The sequence below is a fragment of the Oncorhynchus clarkii genome, chromosome 15 (genome assembly GCF_045791955.1).
Source record: "Oncorhynchus clarkii lewisi isolate Uvic-CL-2024 chromosome 15, UVic_Ocla_1.0, whole genome shotgun sequence".
NCBI lineage: Eukaryota > Metazoa > Chordata > Actinopteri > Salmoniformes > Salmonidae > Oncorhynchus > Oncorhynchus clarkii.
Genome location: NC_092161.1, coordinates 4,726,843 through 4,747,543, shown reverse-complemented (window position 1 = coordinate 4,747,543; position 20,701 = coordinate 4,726,843). Strand labels below are relative to the sequence as shown.

Sequence of the window (20,701 nt, the reverse complement as noted above, 5' to 3'; positions counted from 1 at the left end):
GATCTGTGTTGTTGAAGGCTGGTTTATTGATCTGTGTTGTTAAAGGCTGGTTTATTGATCTGTGATGTTGACGGCTGGTTTATTGATCTGTGATGTTGAAGGCTGGTTTATTGATCTGTGTTGTTGAAGGCTGGTTTATTGATCTGTGATGTTGAAGGCTGGTTTATTGATCTGTGATGTTGAAGGCTGGTTTATTGATCTGTGATGTTGAAGGCTGGTTTATTGATCTGTGTTGTTGAAGGCTGGTTTATTGATCTGTGATGTTGAAGGCTGGTTTATTGATCTGTGATGTTGAAGGCTGGTTTATTGATCTGTGTTGTTGAAGGCTGGTTTATTGATCTGTGTTGTTGAAGGCTGGTTTATTGATCTGTGTTGTTGAAGGCTGGTTTATTGATCTGTGTTGTTGAAGGCTGGTTTATTGATCTGTGTTGTTGAAGGCTGGTTTATTGATCTGTGATGTTGACGGCTGGTTTATTGATCTGTGTTGTTGAAGGCTGGTTTATTGATCTGTGATGTTGAAGGCTGGTTTATTGTTCTGTGTTGTTGAAGGCTGGTTTATTGATCTGTGATGTTGAAGGCTGGTTTATTGATCTGTGATGTTGAAGGCTGGTTTATTGATCTGTGATGTTGAAGGCTGGTTTATTGATCTGTGTTGTTGAAGGCTGGTTTATTGATCTGTGTTGTTGACGGCTGGTTTATTGATCTGTGTTGTTGACGGCTGGTTTATTGATCTGTGATGTTGAAGGCTGGTTTATTGATCTGTGTTGTTGAAGGCTGGTTTATTGATCTGTGATGTTGAAGGCTGGTTTATTGATCTGTGTTGTTGAAGGCTGGTTTATTGATCTGTGTTGTTAAAGGCTGGTTTATTGATCTGTGATGTTGACGGCTGGTTTATTGATCTGTGTTGTTGAAGGCTGGTTTATTGATCTGTGATGTTGAAGGCTGGTTTATTGATCTGTGTTGTTGAAGGCTGGTTTATTGATCTGTGTTGTTGAAGGCTGGTTTATTGATCTGTGATGTTGAAGGCTGGTTTATTGATCTGTGTTGTTGAAGGCTGGTTTATTGATCTGTGATGTTGAAGGCTGGTTTATTGATCTGTGTTGTTGAAGGCTGGTTTATTGATCTGTGTTGTTGAAGGCTAGTTTATTGATCTGTGTTGTTGAAGGCTGGTTTATTGATCTGTGTTGTTGAAGGCTGGTTTATTGATCTGTGATGTTGACGGCTGGTTTATTGATCTGTGTTGTTGAAGGCTGGTTTATTGATCTGTGATGTTGAAGGCTGGTTTATTGATCTGTGTTGTTGAAGGCTGGTTTATTGATCTGTGTTGTTGAAGGCTGGTTTATTGATCTGTGTTGTTGAAGGCTGGTTTATTGATCTGTGTTGTTGAAGGCTGGTTTATTGATCTGTGTTGTTGAAGGCTGGTTTATTGATCTGTGATGTTGAAGGCTGGTTTATTGATCTGTGATGTTGACGGCTGGTTTATTGTTCTGTGTTGTTGAAGGCTGGTTTATTGATCTGTGTTGTTGACGGCTGGTTTATTGATCTGTGTTGTTGAAGGCTGGTTTATTGATCTGTGTTGTTGACGGCTGGTTTATTGATCTGTGATGTTGAAGGCTGGTTTATTGATCTGTGTTGTTGAAGGCTGGTTTATTGATCTGTGTTGTTGAAGGCTGGTTTATTGATCTGTGTTGTTGAAGGCTGGTTTATTGATCTGTGTTGTTGAAGGCTGGTTTATTGATCTGTGTTGTTGAAGGCTGGTTTATTGATCTGTGATGTTGAAGGCTGGTTTATTGATCTGTGTTGTTGAAGGCACTGGTTCCAACTGATCTCACCTTCACCCTGGAGTGGATTTTGATTCATTCAGCATGGAACTTAGAAAATGAGTACATTTTTTTGTTGTTGACTTGAACGCTAAACGGTTGGGTTTTATGTGGAGTAAGGTGGAACTGCAATGTGGTGCGAGACGTGTGCATCAGTCCTTAAATCAGTCATTGTAATTGTGTTTTTAGCTAGTCTGGCGGAATGAGGGTTGAGGAGGAGAGGAGTGCTGCAGGGTGAATGGTCGGCTCTTTTACATAGTTCCCGTCTCCTCTCTGTAATGGACTTACTGCTGCTGCAGTCTACCGACACAGAGGTGTGACATTTCCACTGACTGGGGTGTGTGTCTCAGCTCTCTCCCACTCAGCCAGCCACTGTGTCGCCTTCAGCCGCTGCTCTTTCCGCTTCTCCCTCCCAGCCTTATGCCACTTCCCATCTTTGCCACGTCGGAGAAAAAAAAAGAAGCTTTCGGAGGCCATCGGCACGCGCAAATAAATGCTAGCTGCTAGCTACTCTCCTGCTCGTTAGCTGTTCCCCCCCCCCTCTCAAGTCGGTGGTGGCCATTTGAATATATTAATTCATATTAATTAGCTCTAATTGAGAATGGGCGATTTGCATGGTCATTGTGAATCTAACAAAGACACTCGTATATTGTTTTGTCATTGAGATGCTGCAACGTGGTTCTATTTAGAACCCAGACAGATGGATTGGGCGGAGTCTTTGTTGGGACAGTCGTTCCATGTCATTTCAACAACCAGTTTCAGTTCTACATGTTGGACAAGTAGTATGAAGCTGCGGATTGGATTATTGCTTCTTCATACTATGAAATGTTTTCCCTGTGAATCTTAATTTTTTAAATATGTTTTTTATCCCTGTTCAGAGAAATGTGTAATTTGAAGTCTCTTGCATTATTTACCATTATAGTAGTGTGACTGTATCAGGCTTTGGCTACTGGATGCTGCTGTTTCTGCTTTATTTCCCACTGTTTTTCCCACTTGTGTTCATTTAATAGATCACATTTCCTTTGCAACTTTGGGTTTAAAAAAAATAAACGGATTCAGCTCATGATGAAACTAAATTTGTCCTTGAAATGTATATTTAAACCAAATCATTTTCCGGAATTCTGATCATATGTTACTAACTGCAGCAATCTGAGATGGTGGGTGTCAGTCCTTTCGTCTGCTTTTTAAAAATAAAGTGAAATGACCCAGGAGGAATTTATTGCTGTGCTTCTCTCTCTCCGGTGTTGAGTTGTTATCAACCCTCCTGGCTCTGCATCGCCGGCTCCCTCTGAACCCACTAACAGATGCATTCAAGCTATGCCTAAGGACCAACGATCTCCCTCCTCTCCCTCTTCTCTCCCTCTTCTCCCTCTTCTCTCAATTCTCTCTCTCTTCTCTCCCTCTTTTCTCTCGATTCTGTCCCTACTCTCCCTCTCCTCTCCCTCTTCTCTCAATTCTCTCCCCCTTCTCTCCCTCCTCTCTCAATTATCTCCCTCTTCTCCCTCTTCTCTCCCTCTCCTCTTCTCTCCCTCTTCTCTCAATTCTCTCCCCCTTCTCTCCCTCCTCTCCCTCTCCTCTCCCTCTTCTCCCCCTTCTCTCCCTCTTCTCTCAATTCTCTCCCCCTTCTCTCTCTTCTCTCAATTCTCTCCCTCTTCTCTCAATTCTCTCCCCCTTCTCTCCCTCTCCTCTTCTCTCCCTCTTCTCTCAATTCTCTCCCCCTTCTCTCTCTCTTCTCTCAATTCTCTCCCCATTCTCTCCCTCTCCTCTTCTCTCCCTCTTCTCTCAATTCTCTCCCCCTTCTCTCTCTCTTCTCTCAATTCTCTCCCCCTTCTCCCCCTTCTCTCCCTCTTCTCTCAATTCTCTCCCCCTTCTCTCTCTTCTCTCAATTCTCTCCCTCTTCTCTCAATTCTCTCCCCCTTCTCTCCCTCTCCTCTTCTCTCCCTCTTCTCTCAATTCTCTCCCCCTTCTCTCTCTCTTCTCTCAATTCTCTCCCCATTCTCTCCCTCTCCTCTTCTCTCCCTCTTCTCTCAATTCTCTCCCCCTTCTCTCTCTCTTCTCTCAATTCTCTCCCCCTTCTCTCTCTCTTCTCTCAATTCTCTCCCCCGTCTCTCTCTACTCTCAATTCTCTCCCCCTTCTCTCTCTTCTCTCAATTCTCTCCCCCTTCTCTCCCTCTTCTCTCAATTCTCTCCCCCTTCTCTCAATTCTCTCCCTCTTCTCTCTCTCTTCTCTCAATTCTCTCCCCCTTCTCTCCCTCTTCTCTCAATTCTCTCCCCCTTCTCTCCCTCTTCTCTCAATTCTCTCCCCTTTCTCTCTCTCTTCTCTTAATTATCTCCCCTTTCTCTCTCTCTTCTCTCAATTCTCTCCCCCTTCTCTCGTCTCTCAATTCTCTCCCCCTTCTCTCTCTCTTCTCTCAATTCTCTCCCTCTTCTCTCCTCTCTTATTCAATATGACTTTATTGTTATTGAAAATGTGTTTACGTTTGCCAAAGCATGTGAAAAAACAAATAAAAAACCCAACAAAGCGAATTAAACAAAAAAACTATCAGACATTAAACACATTGGATATTTCAAGAGAATAACAACATTTTAAAATATTATTTGTAAGAGTAAATTATATAAGTAAGTGGGTCATTGACCTCAGTGGGTCACATCTTGCTGCTGTGTGGTATTTTGCAGATATCGGAGTTAATCAATGTGTATTATTATTTTTTTTTTGTTGTTGTGGGAACTGAGGGAAATATGTGTCTCTAATATGGTCATACATTGGACAGGAGGTTAGGAAGTGCAGCTCAGTTTCCACCTCATTTTGTGTGCAGTGAGCACATAGCCTGTCTTCTCTTGAGAGCCAGGTTTGCCTACGGTCGGCCTTTCTCAATAGCAAGGCTATGCTAAACGAAGTCTGTACATAGTCAAAGTTTTCCTTAAGTTTGGGTCAGTCATAGTGGTCAGGTATTCTGCCGCTGTGTACTCTCTGTTAAGGGCCAGATAGCATTCTAGTTTGCTCTGTTTTTTTGGTCGATTCTTTCCAGTGTGCCAAATAGTTATCTTTTTGCTTTCTCATAATTTGGTCTAAATGTTGGTGACCTGGGGCTCTGTTTGTGTTTGTGAACACAGTCTCAGTACCAGATGGATGAGTGGACTCTTATCCAGGCTAATCTCTCTGTAGGTGGTGGAATGTGGTGGACATCGTTTCCTTTTGTAGAATTTAACAGCTCTTTTCTGGATGTTAATAACTAGTGGGTATAGTCCTAATTTTGCTCTACATGAACTGTTTGTGATTTTGTGTTGTACGCAAAGTATATATTTCTTTCTCTGAATTCTTCACGCAGAGTCTCAATTGGGTGTTTATCCCATTTTGTGAATTCTTGGTTGGTGAGTGGTCCCGCGGTGGACCCGTAGACCTCGCAACCACAGCGATCCAAGTATTACATTTTTGATCCTAATTGGGATGTCAAGTTTTATGTTCCTTTTGATGGCATAAAAGGCCCTTCTTGCCTTGTCTCTTAGATCGTTCACAGCCTTATGGAAGCGCTAGGTATAGCTATTTGTGTGTTTTAGGGCAACATTGTCTAGATATCATTTTGTATTTGTTGTCCTGGGGGGAGGGGGGGGGGATTCCTTCACTGTCAGGAATCTGTCCAGAAGATCTAGGTGCTCCTCATTGGTTGGGGACAGATCATCTGCAAATGGTAGATTTCCCAGTCCAATAGGGTGAGTCCGGGTGCTGCAGACTGTTCTAGTGCCCTCACACTATATATACAGTATGTTGAAGAGGGTGGGGCTCAAGCTGCATCCCTGTCTTACCCCACGGCACTGAGGAAAGAAATCGGGTGTGTTTATTGCCAATTTAAACCGCACTTATCTTATCCACAGCAAAGATTGTTGTTGACACAGATTTCACTGTCATTATTGGGGAGAAGTGGTTCATCTCCATTTTGGATGAATAGCTCTTTGTTGTTTGTTTGGTGTTTTCCACTTTTCCCAGAAGTGGTTCAGATTCGACGTTCAAATTGAGCTGTTTTCTGACGTGCTGTTCCTTCTTGTTTCTTAGTGTATCTCTGTACCGTTTTTTTTTTATTTCACAATAGTTGAACCTCTTGTCAGTATGTTTCTTGTCTTAATCTCTCTCTTCTCTTCTGCTGTTACTGTAGTGACACCAGGCTTTTTTCATAGCGTCTACTTCAAAGCTAGATTAAAGCCAATCAGGGCAACTCTGCTGATGAAAGGTTAAACTCCTCTCAGCAGGGTTCTCTTCAGAATGCACAGAGGGGCCTGTTCCATTTGAAGGGAGAACACGAATGACTGACTGGATTCGTGGGGGAGGGGGAAGAGAGAAAGGAGAGAGAGAGGAGGAGAGAGAGAGGGGGAGAGGAGAGGGGGAGGAATAGAGAGAGGGGGGGTGGGGGGAGAGGAGAGAGAGAGGGGGGTAGGAAGAGAGAGGAGGAGAGGGGGAGAGGAGGGAGAGAGGGGGAGATGAGAGGGGGAGGAATAGAGAGGGGGGTGAGTGGGGGAGAGGAGAGAGAGAGAGGCGGGTAGGAAGAGAGAGAGGGAGAGAAGAGGGAGGGGGGAGAGGAGGGAGGGGGAGAGTAAAGAGAGGGGAGAGGAGAGGGGGAGAGGGGGGAGAGGAGGGAGAGAGAGTGAGAGGAGGGAGAGTGAGAGAGTGAGAGGAGAGTGAGAGGGGGAGAGGAGAGTGAGAGGAGGGAGAGAGAGGGGGAGAGGGAGAGAGAGGGGGAAAGGAGGGAGAGAGAGAGAGGGGGGGAGCTCAGCTCTCCTATGCTGTTGGTGTTCCAGAAGGTGAAGTGATGGATGCTTCCACAGCGAGGCTATATATAGGGATGAGAAATCAAGATGAAGATGTACTATATTTTCTCCACACTTATTGTTCATAAAGCATATTTTTATGTGAGGTTGTGAGAAGTTATAAACCAAAGAAAGGAGTGAGCGAGACCCCTATATACAGGGTCATATATATATATATATATACACACAGGGTCATATATATATATATATATATATATATACACAGGGTCATATATACATACACAGGGTCAGTTCCAGGGTCGGTGCCAATACCATATTTACATTGTGGGATACTTGTAGTACTTGTATGGGTATAGATAGCAAGCTGACTAGGCATTAGAATACATGATAAACAGAGTAGCATCACCATGTATGAAGATAGTGTGTAGAGTCCTGTGAGTGTGCATCGAGTCGGTGCATTAATGATAAAAGGGTTCGTCCATATTTGTTAGCTGTTCAGCAGTCTTGTGTCTTGGGGGTAGAAGCTGTTCAGCAGTCTTGTGTCTTGGGGGTAGAAGCTGTTCAGCAGTCTTGTGTCTTGGGGGTAGAAGCTGTTCAGCAGTCTTGTGTCTTGGAGGTAGAAGCTGTTCAGCAGTCTTGTGTCTTGGGGGTAAAAGCTGTTCAACAGTCTTGTGTCTTGGGGGTAGAAGCTGTTCAACAGTCTTGTGTCTTGGGGGTAGAAGCTGTTCAACAGTCTTGTGTCTTGGGGGTAGAAGCTGTTCAACAGTCTTGTGTCTTGGGGGTAGAAGCTGTTCAACAGTCTTGTGTCTTGGGGGTAGAAGCTGTTCAGCAGTCTTGTGTCTTGGGGGTAGAAGCTGTTCAGCAGTCTTGTGTATTGGGGGTAGAAGCTGTTCAGCAGTCTTGGGGGTAGAAGCTGTTCAGCAGTCTTGGAGGTAGAAGCTGTTCAGCAGTCTTGTGTCTTGGGGGTAGAAGCTGTTCAGCAGTCTTGGGGGTAGAAGCTGTTCAGCAGTCTTGTGTCTTGGGGGTAGAAGCTGTTCAGCAGTCTTGGGGGTAGAAGCTGTTCAGCAGTCTTGTGTCTTGGGGGTAGAAGCTGTTCAGCAGTCTTGGGGGTAGAAGCTGTTCAGCAGTCTTGTGTCTTGGGGGTAGAAGCTGTTCAGGAGCTGCATTAAATGTTTCTTCATGTAGCCAACATATTCATGCTTCACCTATTCCTCTTGATTTCACAAGATATTCTTGATATTCTTGAACAAACATGTTGATTTAGGCCTAAACCATCACTGGTATCAGGCGGTATGTCTGCACCTGTTGTATTCGGCACATGTGACTAATACAATTGGATTTGATTTAGCTACGTTTGCTCTGAGTCGCATCAGCGACTAACACAATTTAGCTAAAACTTGCAAAGAATAGACAAACTAGCTGTTAGCAACAAACAAATAATGTCATTTATAGAACGCTTGCGGATGTACAGTGCCTTGCGAAAGTATTCGGCCCCCTTGAACTTTGCGACCTTTTGCCACATTTCAGGCTTCAAACATAAAGATATAAAACTGTATTTTTTTGTGAAGAATCAACAACAAGTGGGACACAATCATGAAGTGGAACGACATTTATGGGATATTTCAAACTTTTTTAACAAATCAAAAACTGAAAAATTGGGCGTGCAAAATTATTCAGCCCCTTTACTTTCAGTGCAGCAAACTCTCTCCAGAAGTTCAGTGAGGATCTCTGAATGATCCAATGTTGACCTAAATGACTAATGATGATAAATACAATCCACCTGTGTGTAATCAAGTCTCCGTATAAATGCACCTGCACTGTGATAGTCTCAGAGGTCCGTTAAAAGCGCAGAGAGCATCATGAAGAACAAGGAACACACCAGGCAGGTCCGAGATACTGTTGTGAAGAAGTTTAAAGCCGGATTTGGATACAAACATATTTCCCAAGCTTTAAACATCAAGGGTTTTGCAAATGTAACCTCATTAGGGTAGAGAGAGGAAAAAGGGGAGAAGAGGTATTTATGACGGTCATAAACCTACCCCCTCTGGCCAACGTCATGACAACCATGTAGACTGAACACAAGTGTTTCCGTGGTCGAGCAACAACAACATGCGCTCCTCAAGTGACTCGACAGGTCTGTGTGCAACAGTATCTTCTAAAACAAAGAGAAATCGGGCGAAGCGTGAATATGTTGGCTACATGAAATAGCTAAGAGAGCATTTTAACGTAGCCAAAGATTACAGTGTCCTCTAGGCAACACTGACCGACACCTTGTTTCTGCCACAACTCCTCTTTCATTCGTCATCATGTCAACGTTATTATCTTCCATCTATAGAATTAAGACTATTCATTATGACGTCAAATAACAACATTGCAACATTTGGTTAAAAGTTGTTTGCCCGTATCGCGCTGCCCTACATGTGGAAATGATCTCAAATGAGTGCAGGAAAAAATAAAATAAATGACAATGCAAACAATTATTTTCTTGGTTTGAAGTTTAATTGAACAGTATAAAACAATCCGAATGGAGAGAGAGAGAGACCCGTTGAAATCACTTAGCATGATGTTGCCGTCACCACCTGGTGTAGGCCCGTCAGGAAGTCCAGCATCCAGTTGCAGAGGGACAGAGAGTCCAGGGCCCCAAGCGTGTTGACGTGCTTGTTAGGAGGGGACGATGATGTTGAACGCTAAACGATAGTCAATGAAAATCTCACATAGGTATTTATCTTAGCTAGGTGGGTGAGGCCAGTGTGGAGTGCAATTGAGATTGCGTCGTCTATGGATCTGTAGGGTGTCTGGGATGATGGAGTTGTGGGATGATGGAGTTTATGTGTGCCATAACCAGCCTTTCAAATCACTTCATGATGACGGATGTGAGTGCTACAGGGTGGTAGTCATTGTGACAGGAAGCCTCAGAGTTCTTGGGAACAGGAATAATGGTGGTCAGCTTGAGACGTGGGGATTACAGACTGGGACAAGGAGAGGCTGAAAATAACTGAAAATAAGCCTCGCTAGCGCCCTGGATTAACGTCCAACCCTGCAGCCTTGCGAGTGTTGACCTGAGTTTGACCTGATTTTTAAAAACCTTCTCGCCTCAGAGCGAGATCACCCAGTCCTCTGGGTCGGCTGGGGCCCTCATGCACGGTTCGGTGATGTTTTTGTTAGAAGTGTGCATAAAATGCATTGAGTTAGTTTGGTAGAGAGGCATTGATGGGCAGATCACGGGTCTTCCTTTGTAATCCGTAATGGACCGTAGCCAACATGCGTTGGGCATCAGAGCCTGTATAATATGATTCTACCTTGCAGGGTCCTTTTTGCTTTTTTTTTGATGCAGGGGTCATAACAGGACTGTAATTGTTCTTGTCCTCCGCCGTAGACACGTGGTTTGCTGTAGTTTAGCTCCACCCTCTGTGCTAATCCAGGGCTTTTGATTGGGGAAGCACGTGGTTTGCTGTAGTTTAGCTCCACCCTCTGTGCTAATCCAGGGCTTTTGATTGGGGAAGCACGTGGTTTGCTGTAGTTTAGCTCCACCCTCTGTGCTAATCCAGGGCTTTTGATTGGGGAAGCACGTGGTTTGCTGTAGTTTAGCTCCACCCTCTGTGCTAATCCAGGGCTTTTGATTGGGGAAGCACGTGGTTTGCTGTAGTTTAGCTCCACCCTCTGTGCTAATCCAGGGCTTTTGATTGGGGAAGCACGTGGTTTGCTGTAGTTTAGCTCCACCCTCTGTGCTAATCCAGGGCTTTTGAGTGTGGAAGCACGTTGTTTGCTGTAGTTTAGCTCCACCCTCTGTGCTAATCCAGGGCTTTTGATTGGGGAAGCACGTGGTTTGCTGTAGTTTAGCTCCACCCTCTGTGCTAATCCAGGGCTTTTGATTGGGGAAGCAGAGACCTTTCACTGTGGGGACAACGTCAGTGTTTTCTAATGAACCAAGGACTGAGGTGGTTAGCTCGTCAACGGTATTGGTGTAGTCCTGGGACATATTCCAGTCAGCGGTAGCAAAGCGGTAGCTTGGCACAAATATTAAGTTGGAAGATTTTGAAAAAAGTCTTCTTCTTCTACTATACTACTATTTTTCCATTCATTAAAAAATGTACATTAAATCAACACCTGTTGCGGTGATGATACACCGGTTTTGGGAATGAGGTTGATGATTTCGGTGATAATAAGTCTAATAAGACTGAGGTTAAAAACGTTTATAAAATTGAATGTAGAAAATAAATGAGATAATATTGGCAGAATCGTGGATTTCAAGTTAAATCAATTTCATTTCGCAATTCTTCAAAGGTACATAACATACACAGGCTAAAAACAGAGAACACATTAAAAAAACAACACGCATACAAAAACACATATAAGAACAGCACGTCGTCACTACACACACTGGCCCTTGGGGATGCTGTTTCCATGACCCCAAGCTGGTGCAGGTTCTTTATCTTCAAGCCAACGTTTTCATGCGTTTTACAAGCACATGTATCTCTGTCTGTGACTCTTCGCTGGCCAATTCAAAATGACTTTTAGTTTTAAAGAATTTAGCCTTGGAAACGTTATGCCTTTTTTGGATTCTCGGACAGAAATCTTCTTCTTTTGAAGATTTGCGATAGTGTCCGTTAAGGCTCTCTTTTACGGAGTAACTGCCCTTTTTTTCAGAATTTCTCCGGATTAAAAGGGGAGTGGCCATGCTGACAGCGGAGGCTGTATCTTCCTGAGGAGGCTGTGTCTTCCTGAGGAGGCCGTGTCTTCCTGAGGAGGCCGTGTCTTCCTGAGGAGGCCGTGTCTTCCTGAGGAGGCCGTGTCTTCCTGAGGAGGCCGTGTCTTCTTGAGGAGGCCGTGTCTACCTGAGGAGGCCGTGTCTTCCTGAGGAGGCCGTGTCTTCCTGAGGAGGCCGTGTCTTCCTGAGGAGGCCGTGTCTTCCTGAGGAGGCCGTGTCTTCCTGAGGAGGCCGTGTCTACCTGAGGAGGCCGTGTCTACCTGAGGAGGCCGTGTCTACCTGAGGAGGCCGTGTCTACCTGAGGAGGCCGTGTCTACCTGAGGAGGCCGTGTCTACCTGAGGAGGCCGTGTCTTCTTGAGGAGGCCGTGTCTTCTTGAGGAGGCCGTGTCTACCTGAGGAGGCCGTGTCTACCTGAGGAGGCCGTGTCTTCTTGAGGAGGCCGTGTCTACCTGAGGAGGCCGTGTCTTCCTGAGGAGGCCGTGTCTACCTGAGGAGGCCGTGTCTACCTGAGGAGGCCGTGTCTACCTGAGGAGGCCGTGTCTTCCTGAGGAGGCCGTGTCTTCCTGAGGAGGCCGTGTCTACCTGAGGAGGCCGTGTCTACCTGAGGAGGCCGTGTCTACCTGAGGAGGCCGTGTCTACCTGAGGAGGCTGTGTCTTCTTGGAAGATTTTGAATAACTTCTTCATTTTGCTTCTTGAACATGTTGAGGTGTATCATCTTCTTGGCTTGACGGTGTCACGTCCATACAGCTTTTAACTGTTTCTTTCTTCCTCTTTCAGTTTTTCCCCGAACACTGTTTTTTTTTCTTCTGTTCATGTTGCTTCTTTGTCAGATCTTGAGTTTTCTTGATTTTACTATTCTGCTTTTGTTTTGGAAATGGAAAGGAGGCATGACATGAAATGAGTGTCTCAAAACATGGGACACATCTTACTGTTATGGACACGTCATCCTATCGAAGGGACTACATGTCTTACAGACTGTGGACATCCTGTAGTACAAACTACATGTCTTACAGACCCTGTGGACATCCTGTAGTACAAACTACATGTCTTACAGACCCTGTGGACATCCTGTAGTACAAACTACATGTCTTACAGACCCTGTGGACATCCTGTAGTACAAACTACATGTCTTACAGACCCTGTGGACATTCTGTAGTACAAACTACATGTCTTACAGACCCTGTGGACATCCTGTAGTACAAACTACATGTCTTACAGACCCTGTGGACATTCTGTAGTACAAACTACATGTCTTACAGACCCTGTGGACATCCTGTAGTACAAACTACATGTCTTACAGACCCTGTGGACATCCTGTAGTACAAACTACATGTCTTACAGACCCTGTGGACATCCTGTAGTACAAACTACATGTCTTACAGACCCTGTGGACATCCTGTAGTACAAACTACATGTCTTACAGACCCTATGGACATCCTGTAGTACAAACTACATGTCTTACAGACTGTGGACATCCTGTAGTACAAACTACATGTCTTACAGACCCTGTGGACATCCTGTAGTACAAACTACATGTCTTACAGACTGTGGACATCCTGTAGTACAAACTACATGTCTTACAGACCCTGTGGACATCCTGTAGTACAAACTAAATGTCTTACAGACCCTGTGGACATCCTGTAGTACAAACTACATGTCTTACAGACCCTGTGGACATCCTGTAGTACAAACTACATGTCTTACAGACCCTGTGGACATCCTGTAGTACAAACTACATGTCAGCAGTTTTACATTCCTAACTTTGTAGGGTATTGACTTCCTATAGACACTATACATACATACATACATACATACATACATACATGCACACACACACACACACACACACACACACACACACACACACACACACACACACACACACACACACATACACACATACATACATACATACATACATACATACATACATATACATTGGGGCAAAAAAGTATTTAGTTAGCCACCAATTGTGCAAGTTCTCCCACTTAAAAAGATGAGAGAGCCCTGTAATTTTCATCATAGCTACACTTCAACTATGACAGACAAAATGAGAAGAAAAACATCCAGAAATTCACACTGTAGGATTTTATATGAATTGATTTGTAAATGATGGTGGAAAATAAGTATTTGGTCAATAACAAAAGTTTATCTCAATACTTTGTTATATACCCTTTGTTGGCAATGACAGAGGTCAAATGTTTTCTGTACGTCTTCACAAGAACTTGCACAATTGGTGGCTGACTAAATACTTTTTTGCCCCATTGTATATATGTAAATATGTAAAGGTATTTCTGTAAATATGTAAAGGTATTTATGTAAATATATATATTTACATTTACTCTTGCTGTCACCTCCGACCCCAGACCCCTCTCTCTGTCCTTCTGTACTCTTCCAGCAGTTCTGGGTTGATTCTCTAAATTTTGCTAAAGCTTTCTTTTTGTCACTCGCTGACTATCTGCATTTAAACAGGACATAAAGCAAACATTTCAACAGTTAGTAAAATTTTAATAAATAGTTAATTTATATATTTTAAAAATATTTTTAAAATATAGTCTGTATGATTTTAAATTTACCGAAACAGAAGTTCTCTATGCCACAACTGGCCTTAAATCGCAGCTGTAAGTGAAAATGGTTTCACGGAGGAACCTTGGCATGCTTTGCTGACAATAGAGAAGACACAATGACTCATTTTTACTCAATGTACATAATTACACATTAATAAAATATATTTTCATACAACATTTTTAATCGGACATTTTATAAATGTTGAAAACGACCTGTTTCGGTAATGATGATAATCAATACTGTCGTGTACGCAGTCTGACAAGAGAATGTTTACCTTTTAACTGGAGAAAAGATAAAGACACCTGGTAGCCATCTTGAAGGCAGATTGTGTTGTTGCTTCATTCAAAACCAAACTTGATTTAAAATTCTCCGTGTGAACAGTCCTTCAAAACTGTTGTGGAGGATGAGATCATCAGCCATGGACACTTCATTTTAACACTATTTAAAATATATATATATATTATTATACATGAATATTCAGTTAATCATTTTTCTGTCATTTCAAAACATTTATTTTTTCGCTTTACTGTGTTTAAATTACAACATACGTTCAGACAGAGATGGACGCGTTGTGGTAATGAGAATCTCAGCAGAAAATGTCATAAAATACTAAAATAATTCATTCCTATGTTGCAATTACTCTTTATTATGATATTTAGTTATATTAATAAATGTTTAATATTTAATCATTACTGCCATGGTATTTTAGTTGTTTCATGAGGATCCCATGCCTCAAGTATTGTTATAATAATAATTTTGGTATTTCGCTGTGCTCAGGTGTGTAATGTTCTCTTTCTTTCTCTCTCTCTCTCTCTCTCTCTTTCTTTCTTTCTTTCTTTCTCTCTTTCTCTCTTTCTCTCTCTCTTTCTCTCTTTCTCTCATTCTCTCTTTCTCTCTTTCTCTCTCTCTTTCTCTCTCTCCCCTTTTCTCTCTCTCTCCCCTTTTCTCTTTCTCTCTCTTTCTCTCTCTCCCCTATCTGTCTCTCTCTCTCTGCTTGGATGCAGGACTCGCAGGCCTGTGTCAGAGTTTGGCATGGGGTTACTGTGCCAGCCTTGCCCCTACCAGGCGCTCTAGATGATGATGATTCCCCAGCGCAACATGACAGAGAGGCAGTGAGGCTCGGCTAGCCCCCACCCGACCCGACGATACTCTCAACACTCCCTTGTTCTACTCTAACTGCTGACCCCCACATCCTGTCCCACCATGCTGCGTTTCCTGCCTCTGAAGCTGGGTCGTCTCTACCGTTGTCTGAAGCTTCTGCTGGTGGTGGGCCTGTTTGTTATCCTCCTGATGAACACCCACAACCTGTTTGCCTCCTTCCAGAAGAACGAGCTGACGGACCGCCGCTTCATCAACCTCAACAAGTGCCCCGCCTGCTTCGGCACCAGCTGGTGCAGGAAGTTCATGAACGGCCAGGTGTCCTTCGAGACCTGGGGACGCCTGCGCTTCCTGGATGTCTTCAACGTCAAGAACGTGTACTTCGCCCAGTACGGAGAGCCGCGCGAGGGGACGAGGCGCGTGGTGCTCAAACGCCTGGGATCCAATCAGGAGCTGGCGGACATCGACCAGAAGATCTGTAAGAGAGCTACTGGCCGTCCGCGCTGCGACCTCATCCAGGCCATGTACAAGACGGAGTTCGCCAGGCTGAACGGGGACGTGAGGCTGCTGACCCCTGAGGTGGTAGAGGGCTGGTCTGACCTGGTGCACTGCCCCTCCCAGAGGCTGCTGGACAGGGTGGTGCGACGTTATGCCGAAACCAAAGACTCTGGCAGCTTCCTGCTGAAGAACCTGAAGGACACCGAGAGGATGCAGTTACTGATGACCCTGGCCTTCAACCCTGAGCCCCTCGTTCTACAGGTAGGAACTAAAGCCTTTTAATACCCTGCTCTCTTCTACAGGGATTCATCTGTATTGTTATTTGTGTTTGAGATGGACGACATTGTACTTCAGGTAGAGGTCACTTTTTAATTTCCCTCTTCGACTTCTGTTTCTTTTTAATGGCCTTCCCTTGTCTTCGTTGTTTTGTCTGGTATTATTAACTTCTACGTGAGATGATAAAACTATAGAGGACTGCAGACACTGACATGTCCAAATGAAACCAGTGGAATCCCAAGAGGCCGGTTAGCCACACCTTTCTGCCACTGAGCCAACTAGCGGAATCCCAAGAGGCCTTTTAGCCACACCTTTCTGCCACTGAGCCATCTAGTGGAATCCCAAGAGGCCTGTCAGCCACACCTTTCTCCACAGAGCCATCTAGTGGAATCCCAAGAGGCCTGTTAGCCACACCTTTCTGCCACTGAGCCATCTAGTGGAATCCCAAGAGGCCTGTTAGCCACAGAGCCATCTAGTGGAATCCCAAGAGGCCTGTTAGCCACACCTTTCTGCCACTGAGCCGTCCAGTGGAATCCCAAGAGGCCTGTTAGCCACACCTTTCTGCCACTGAGCCGTCTAGTGGAATCCCAAGAGGCCTGTTAGCCACACCTTTCTGCCACTGAGCCGTCTAGTGGAATCCCAAGAGGCCTGTTAGCCACACCTTTCTGCCACTGAGCCGTCTAGTGGAATCCCATGGCCTGTTAGCCACACCTTTCTGCCACTGAGCCGTCTAGTGGAATCCCATGGCCTGTTAGCCACACCTTTCTGCCACTGAGCCGTCTAGTGGAATCCCAAGAGGCCTGTTAGCCACACCTTTCTGCCACAGAGCCGTCTAGTGGAATCCCAAGAGGCCTGTTAGCCACACCTTTCTGCCACTGAGCCGTCTAGTGGAATCCCAAGAGGCCTGTTAGCCACACCTTTCTGCCACAGAGCCGTCTAGTGGAATCCCAAGAGGCCTGTTAGCCACACCTTTCTGCCACAGAGCCGTCTAGTGGAATCCCAAGAGGCCTGTTAGCCACACCTTTCTACCACTGAGCCGTCTAGTGGAATCCCATGGCCTGTTAGCCACACCTTTCTGCCACTGAGCCGTCTAGTGGAATCCCATGGCCTGTTAGCCACACCTTTCTCCACAGAGCCGTCTAGTGGAATCCCAAGAGGCCTGTTAGCCACACCTTTCTGCCACTGAGCCGTCCAGTGGAATCCCAAGAGGCCTGTTAGCCACACCTTTCTGCCACTGAGCCGTCCAGTGGAATCCCAAGAGGCCTGTTAGCCACACCTTTCTGCCACTGAGCCGTCTAGTGGAATCCCAAGAGGCCTGTTAGCCACACCTTTCTGCCACTGAGCCGTCTAGTGGAATCCCAAGAGGCCTGTTAGCCACACCTTTCTGCCACTGAGCCGTCTAGTGGAATCCCATGGCCTGTTAGCCACACCTTTCTGCCACTGAGCCGTCTAGTGGAATCCCAAGAGGCCTGTTAGCCACACCTTTCTGCCACTGAGCCGTCCAGTGGAATCCCATGGCCTGTTAGCCACACCTTTCTGCCACTGAGCCGTCTAGTGGAATCCCAAGAGGCCTGTTAGCCACACCTTTCTGCCACTGAGCCGTCTAGTGGAATCCCAAGAGGCCTGTTAGCCACACCTTTCTGCCACTGAGCCGTCTAGTGGAATCCCAAGAGGCCTGTTAGCCACACCTTTCTGCCACTGAGCCGTCTAGTGGAATCCCAAGAGGCCTGTTAGCCACACCTTTCTGCCACTGAGCCGTCTAGTGGAATCCCAAGAGGCCTGTTAGCCACACCTTTCTGCCACTGAGCCGTCTAGTGGAATCCCATGGCCTGTTAGCCACACCTTTCTGCCACTGAGCCGTCTAGTGGAATCCCAAGAGGCCTGTTAGCCACACCTTTCTGCCACTGAGCCGTCTAGTGGAATCCCATGGCCTGTTAGCCACACCTTTCTGCCACTGAGCCGTCCAGTGGAATCCCAAGAGGCCTGTTAGCCACACCTTTCTGCCACTGAGCCGTCTAGTGGAATCCCAAGAGGCCTGTTAGCCACACCTTTCTGCCACTGAGCCGTCCAGTGGAATCCCATGGCCTGTTAGCCACACCTTTCTGCCACTGAGCCGTCTAGTGGAATCCCAAGAGGCCTGTTAGCCACACCTTTCTGCCACTGAGCCGTCCAGTGGAATCCCATGGCCTGTTAGCCACACCTTTCTGCCACTGAGCCGTCTAGTGGAATCCCAAGAGGCCTGTTAGCCACAGAGCCATCTAGTGGAATCCCAAGAGGCCTGTTAGCCACACCTTTCTGCCACTGAGCCGTCTAGTGGAATCCCAAGAGGCCTGTTAGCCACACCTTTCTGCCACTGAGCCGTCCAGTGGAATCCCATGGCCTGTTAGCCACACCTTTCTGCCACTGAGCCGTCTAGTGGAATCCCAAGAGGCCTGTTAGCCACAGAGCCGTCTAGTGGAATCCCAATAGGCCTGTTAGCCACACCTTTCTGCCACTGAGCCATCTAGTGGAATCCCAAGAGGCCTGTTAGCCACACCTTTCTGCCACTGAGCCATCTAGTGTAATCCCAAGAGGCCTGTTAGCCACACCTTTCTGCCACTGAGCCGTCTAGTGGAATCCCAAGAGGCCTGTTAGCCACACCTTTCTGCCACTGAGCCATCTAGTGGAATCCCATGGCCTGTTAGCCACAGAGCCGTCTAGTGGAATCCCATGGCCTGTTAGCCACACCTTTCTGCCACTGAGCCGTCTAGTGGAATCCCAAGAGGCCTGTTAGCCACACCTTTCTGCCACTGAGCCGTCTAGTGGAATCCCAAGAGGCCTGTTAGCCACTGAGCCGTCTAGTGGAATCCCAAGAGGCCTGTTAGCCACTGAGCCGTCTAGTGGAATCCCAAGAGGCCTGTTATCCACAGAGCCGTCTAGTGGAATCCCATGGCCTGTTAGCCACACCTTTCTGCCACTGAGCCGTCTAGTGGAATCCCAAGAGGCCTGTTAGCCACACCTTTCTGCCACTGAGCCGTCTAGTGGAATCCCAAGAGGCGTGTTAGCCACAGAGCCGTCTAGTGGAATCCCAAGAGGCCTGTTAGCCACACCTTTCTGCCACAGAGCCGTCTAGTGGAATCCCATGGCCTGTTAGCCACACCTTTCTGCCACAGAGCCGTCCAGTGGAATCCCATGGCCTGTTAGCCACACCTTTCTGCCACAGAGCCGTCTAGTGGAATCCCAAGAGGCCTGTTAGCCACACCTTTCTGCCACTGAGCCGTCTAGTGGAATCCCATGGCCTGTTAGCCACACCTTTCTGCCACAGAGCCGTCTAGTGGAATCCCAAGAGGCCTGTTAGCCACACCTTTCTGCCACTGAGCCGTCTAGTGGAATCCCATGGCCTGTTAGCCACACCTTTCTGCCACTGAGCCGTCTAGTGGAATCCCATGGCCTGTTAGCCACACCTTTCTGCCACAGAGCCGTCTATATACAGGGCCTTCATAAAGTATTGAAATGTTTCACAGCTCTTGACGTTTCCACATTTTGTTGTTACAGCCTGAGCTTCCTTGTCTCATTGCGCACCAGCGACTCCTGTGGCGGGCCGGTTGCAGTGCGCGCTAACCAAGGTTGCCAGGTGCACGGTGTTTCCTCCGACACATTGGTGCGGCTGGCTTCCCGGGTTGGATGCGCGCTGTGCAAAGAAGCAGTGCGGCTTGGTTGGGTTGTGTATCGGAGGACGCGTGACTTTCAACCGTCGTCTCTCCCGAGCCCGTACGGGAGTTGTAGCGATGAGACAAGATAGTAGCTACTAAAACAATTGGAAACCAGGAAATTGGGGAGAAAAATAAACATTTACGGGGTAGAAAAAGAAAAGAAAACGAAAGGCTGAAATGCCAATAAGTTTTCAAGTTCAGGAGTAGAAATGTGCTTAACAAGTCACATAATAGTTGCATGGACTCATTCTGTGTGCGACAAGTGTTTAACATGAATGTTGAATGACTACCTCATCTCCTCTGTACCCAAGACGTTTAATTATCTGTAAGGTCCCTCAGTCGAGCAGTGAATTTCATACCACAAAGACCAGGGAGGTCACCTATTGGTAGATGGGTGAAAATAAACTTAAAAGGCAGACACTGAATATCTCTTTGATGATGGTGAAGTTATTAATTAACCTTTGGTTGGTGTATGAATAAACCCAGTCACCACAAAGATGCAGGCTTCCTTTCTAACTCAGTTGCTGGAGAGAAAGGAAACTGCTCAGGGATTTCACCATGAGGCCAATGGTGAGTTTTAAAACAGTTACAAAGTTTAATGGCTGTGATAGGAGAAAACTGAGGATGGATCAACAACATTGTAGTTACTCCACAATACTAACCTACTTGACAGTGAAAAGAAGGAAGCCTGTACAGAATTTAAATATTCTACAACTTGCAACAAAACATGTAATTAATACTGAAAATGTGTTTTTGTCTTGTATACAAAGTGTTATGTTTGGGGAAAATCCAATACAACACTTTACTGAGTACACCTCTCCATATTTACAAGCATAGTGGTGGCTGCATCATGTTATGGGTATGTTTTGTAATCGTTAAGGACTGGGGAGTTTTTCAGGAACAGAATGGAGCTGACCACCGGCTAAGCACCTAACACACAATAACAAAGCTACGCTGGAGTTGCTTACCAAGACGACAGTGAATGTTCCTGAGTGGCCGAGTTAGTTTTGACTTAAATCACCTTGAAAATCTATGACGAGGCCTGAAAATGGTTGTCTAGCAATGATCAATAACCAATTTGACAGAGCTTGAAGAATGTTGAAAATAACAATTTGCCAATGTTGCACAATCCATGTGTGGAAAGCTCTTAGAGACTTACCCAGAAAGACTCACAGCTGCAATTGCTGTCGAAGGTGATTCTAACAGACTCAGGGGGTTGAATACTTACCGAATCAATATACACTATATATACTTAAGTATGTGTACATCCCTTCACAC

The 20,701-nt window shown here is 45.7% G+C and overlaps 1 protein-coding gene across 1 annotated transcript in view; it reads left to right on the top strand.

Moving 5' to 3' along the window:
* Positions 1-14,868: 14,868 nt before the first annotated feature.
* Positions 14,869-20,701, top strand: part of LOC139366655 (divergent protein kinase domain 2Ab) — a 51,899-nt gene continuing 46,066 nt past the window's right edge. The window contains exon 1 of the mRNA XM_071104332.1: positions 14,869-15,716. Within this exon, the coding sequence (XP_070960433.1) occupies positions 15,063-15,716 (654 nt within the window). The 5' untranslated portion in view covers positions 14,869-15,062. The remainder of the gene's footprint in view (positions 15,717-20,701) is intronic.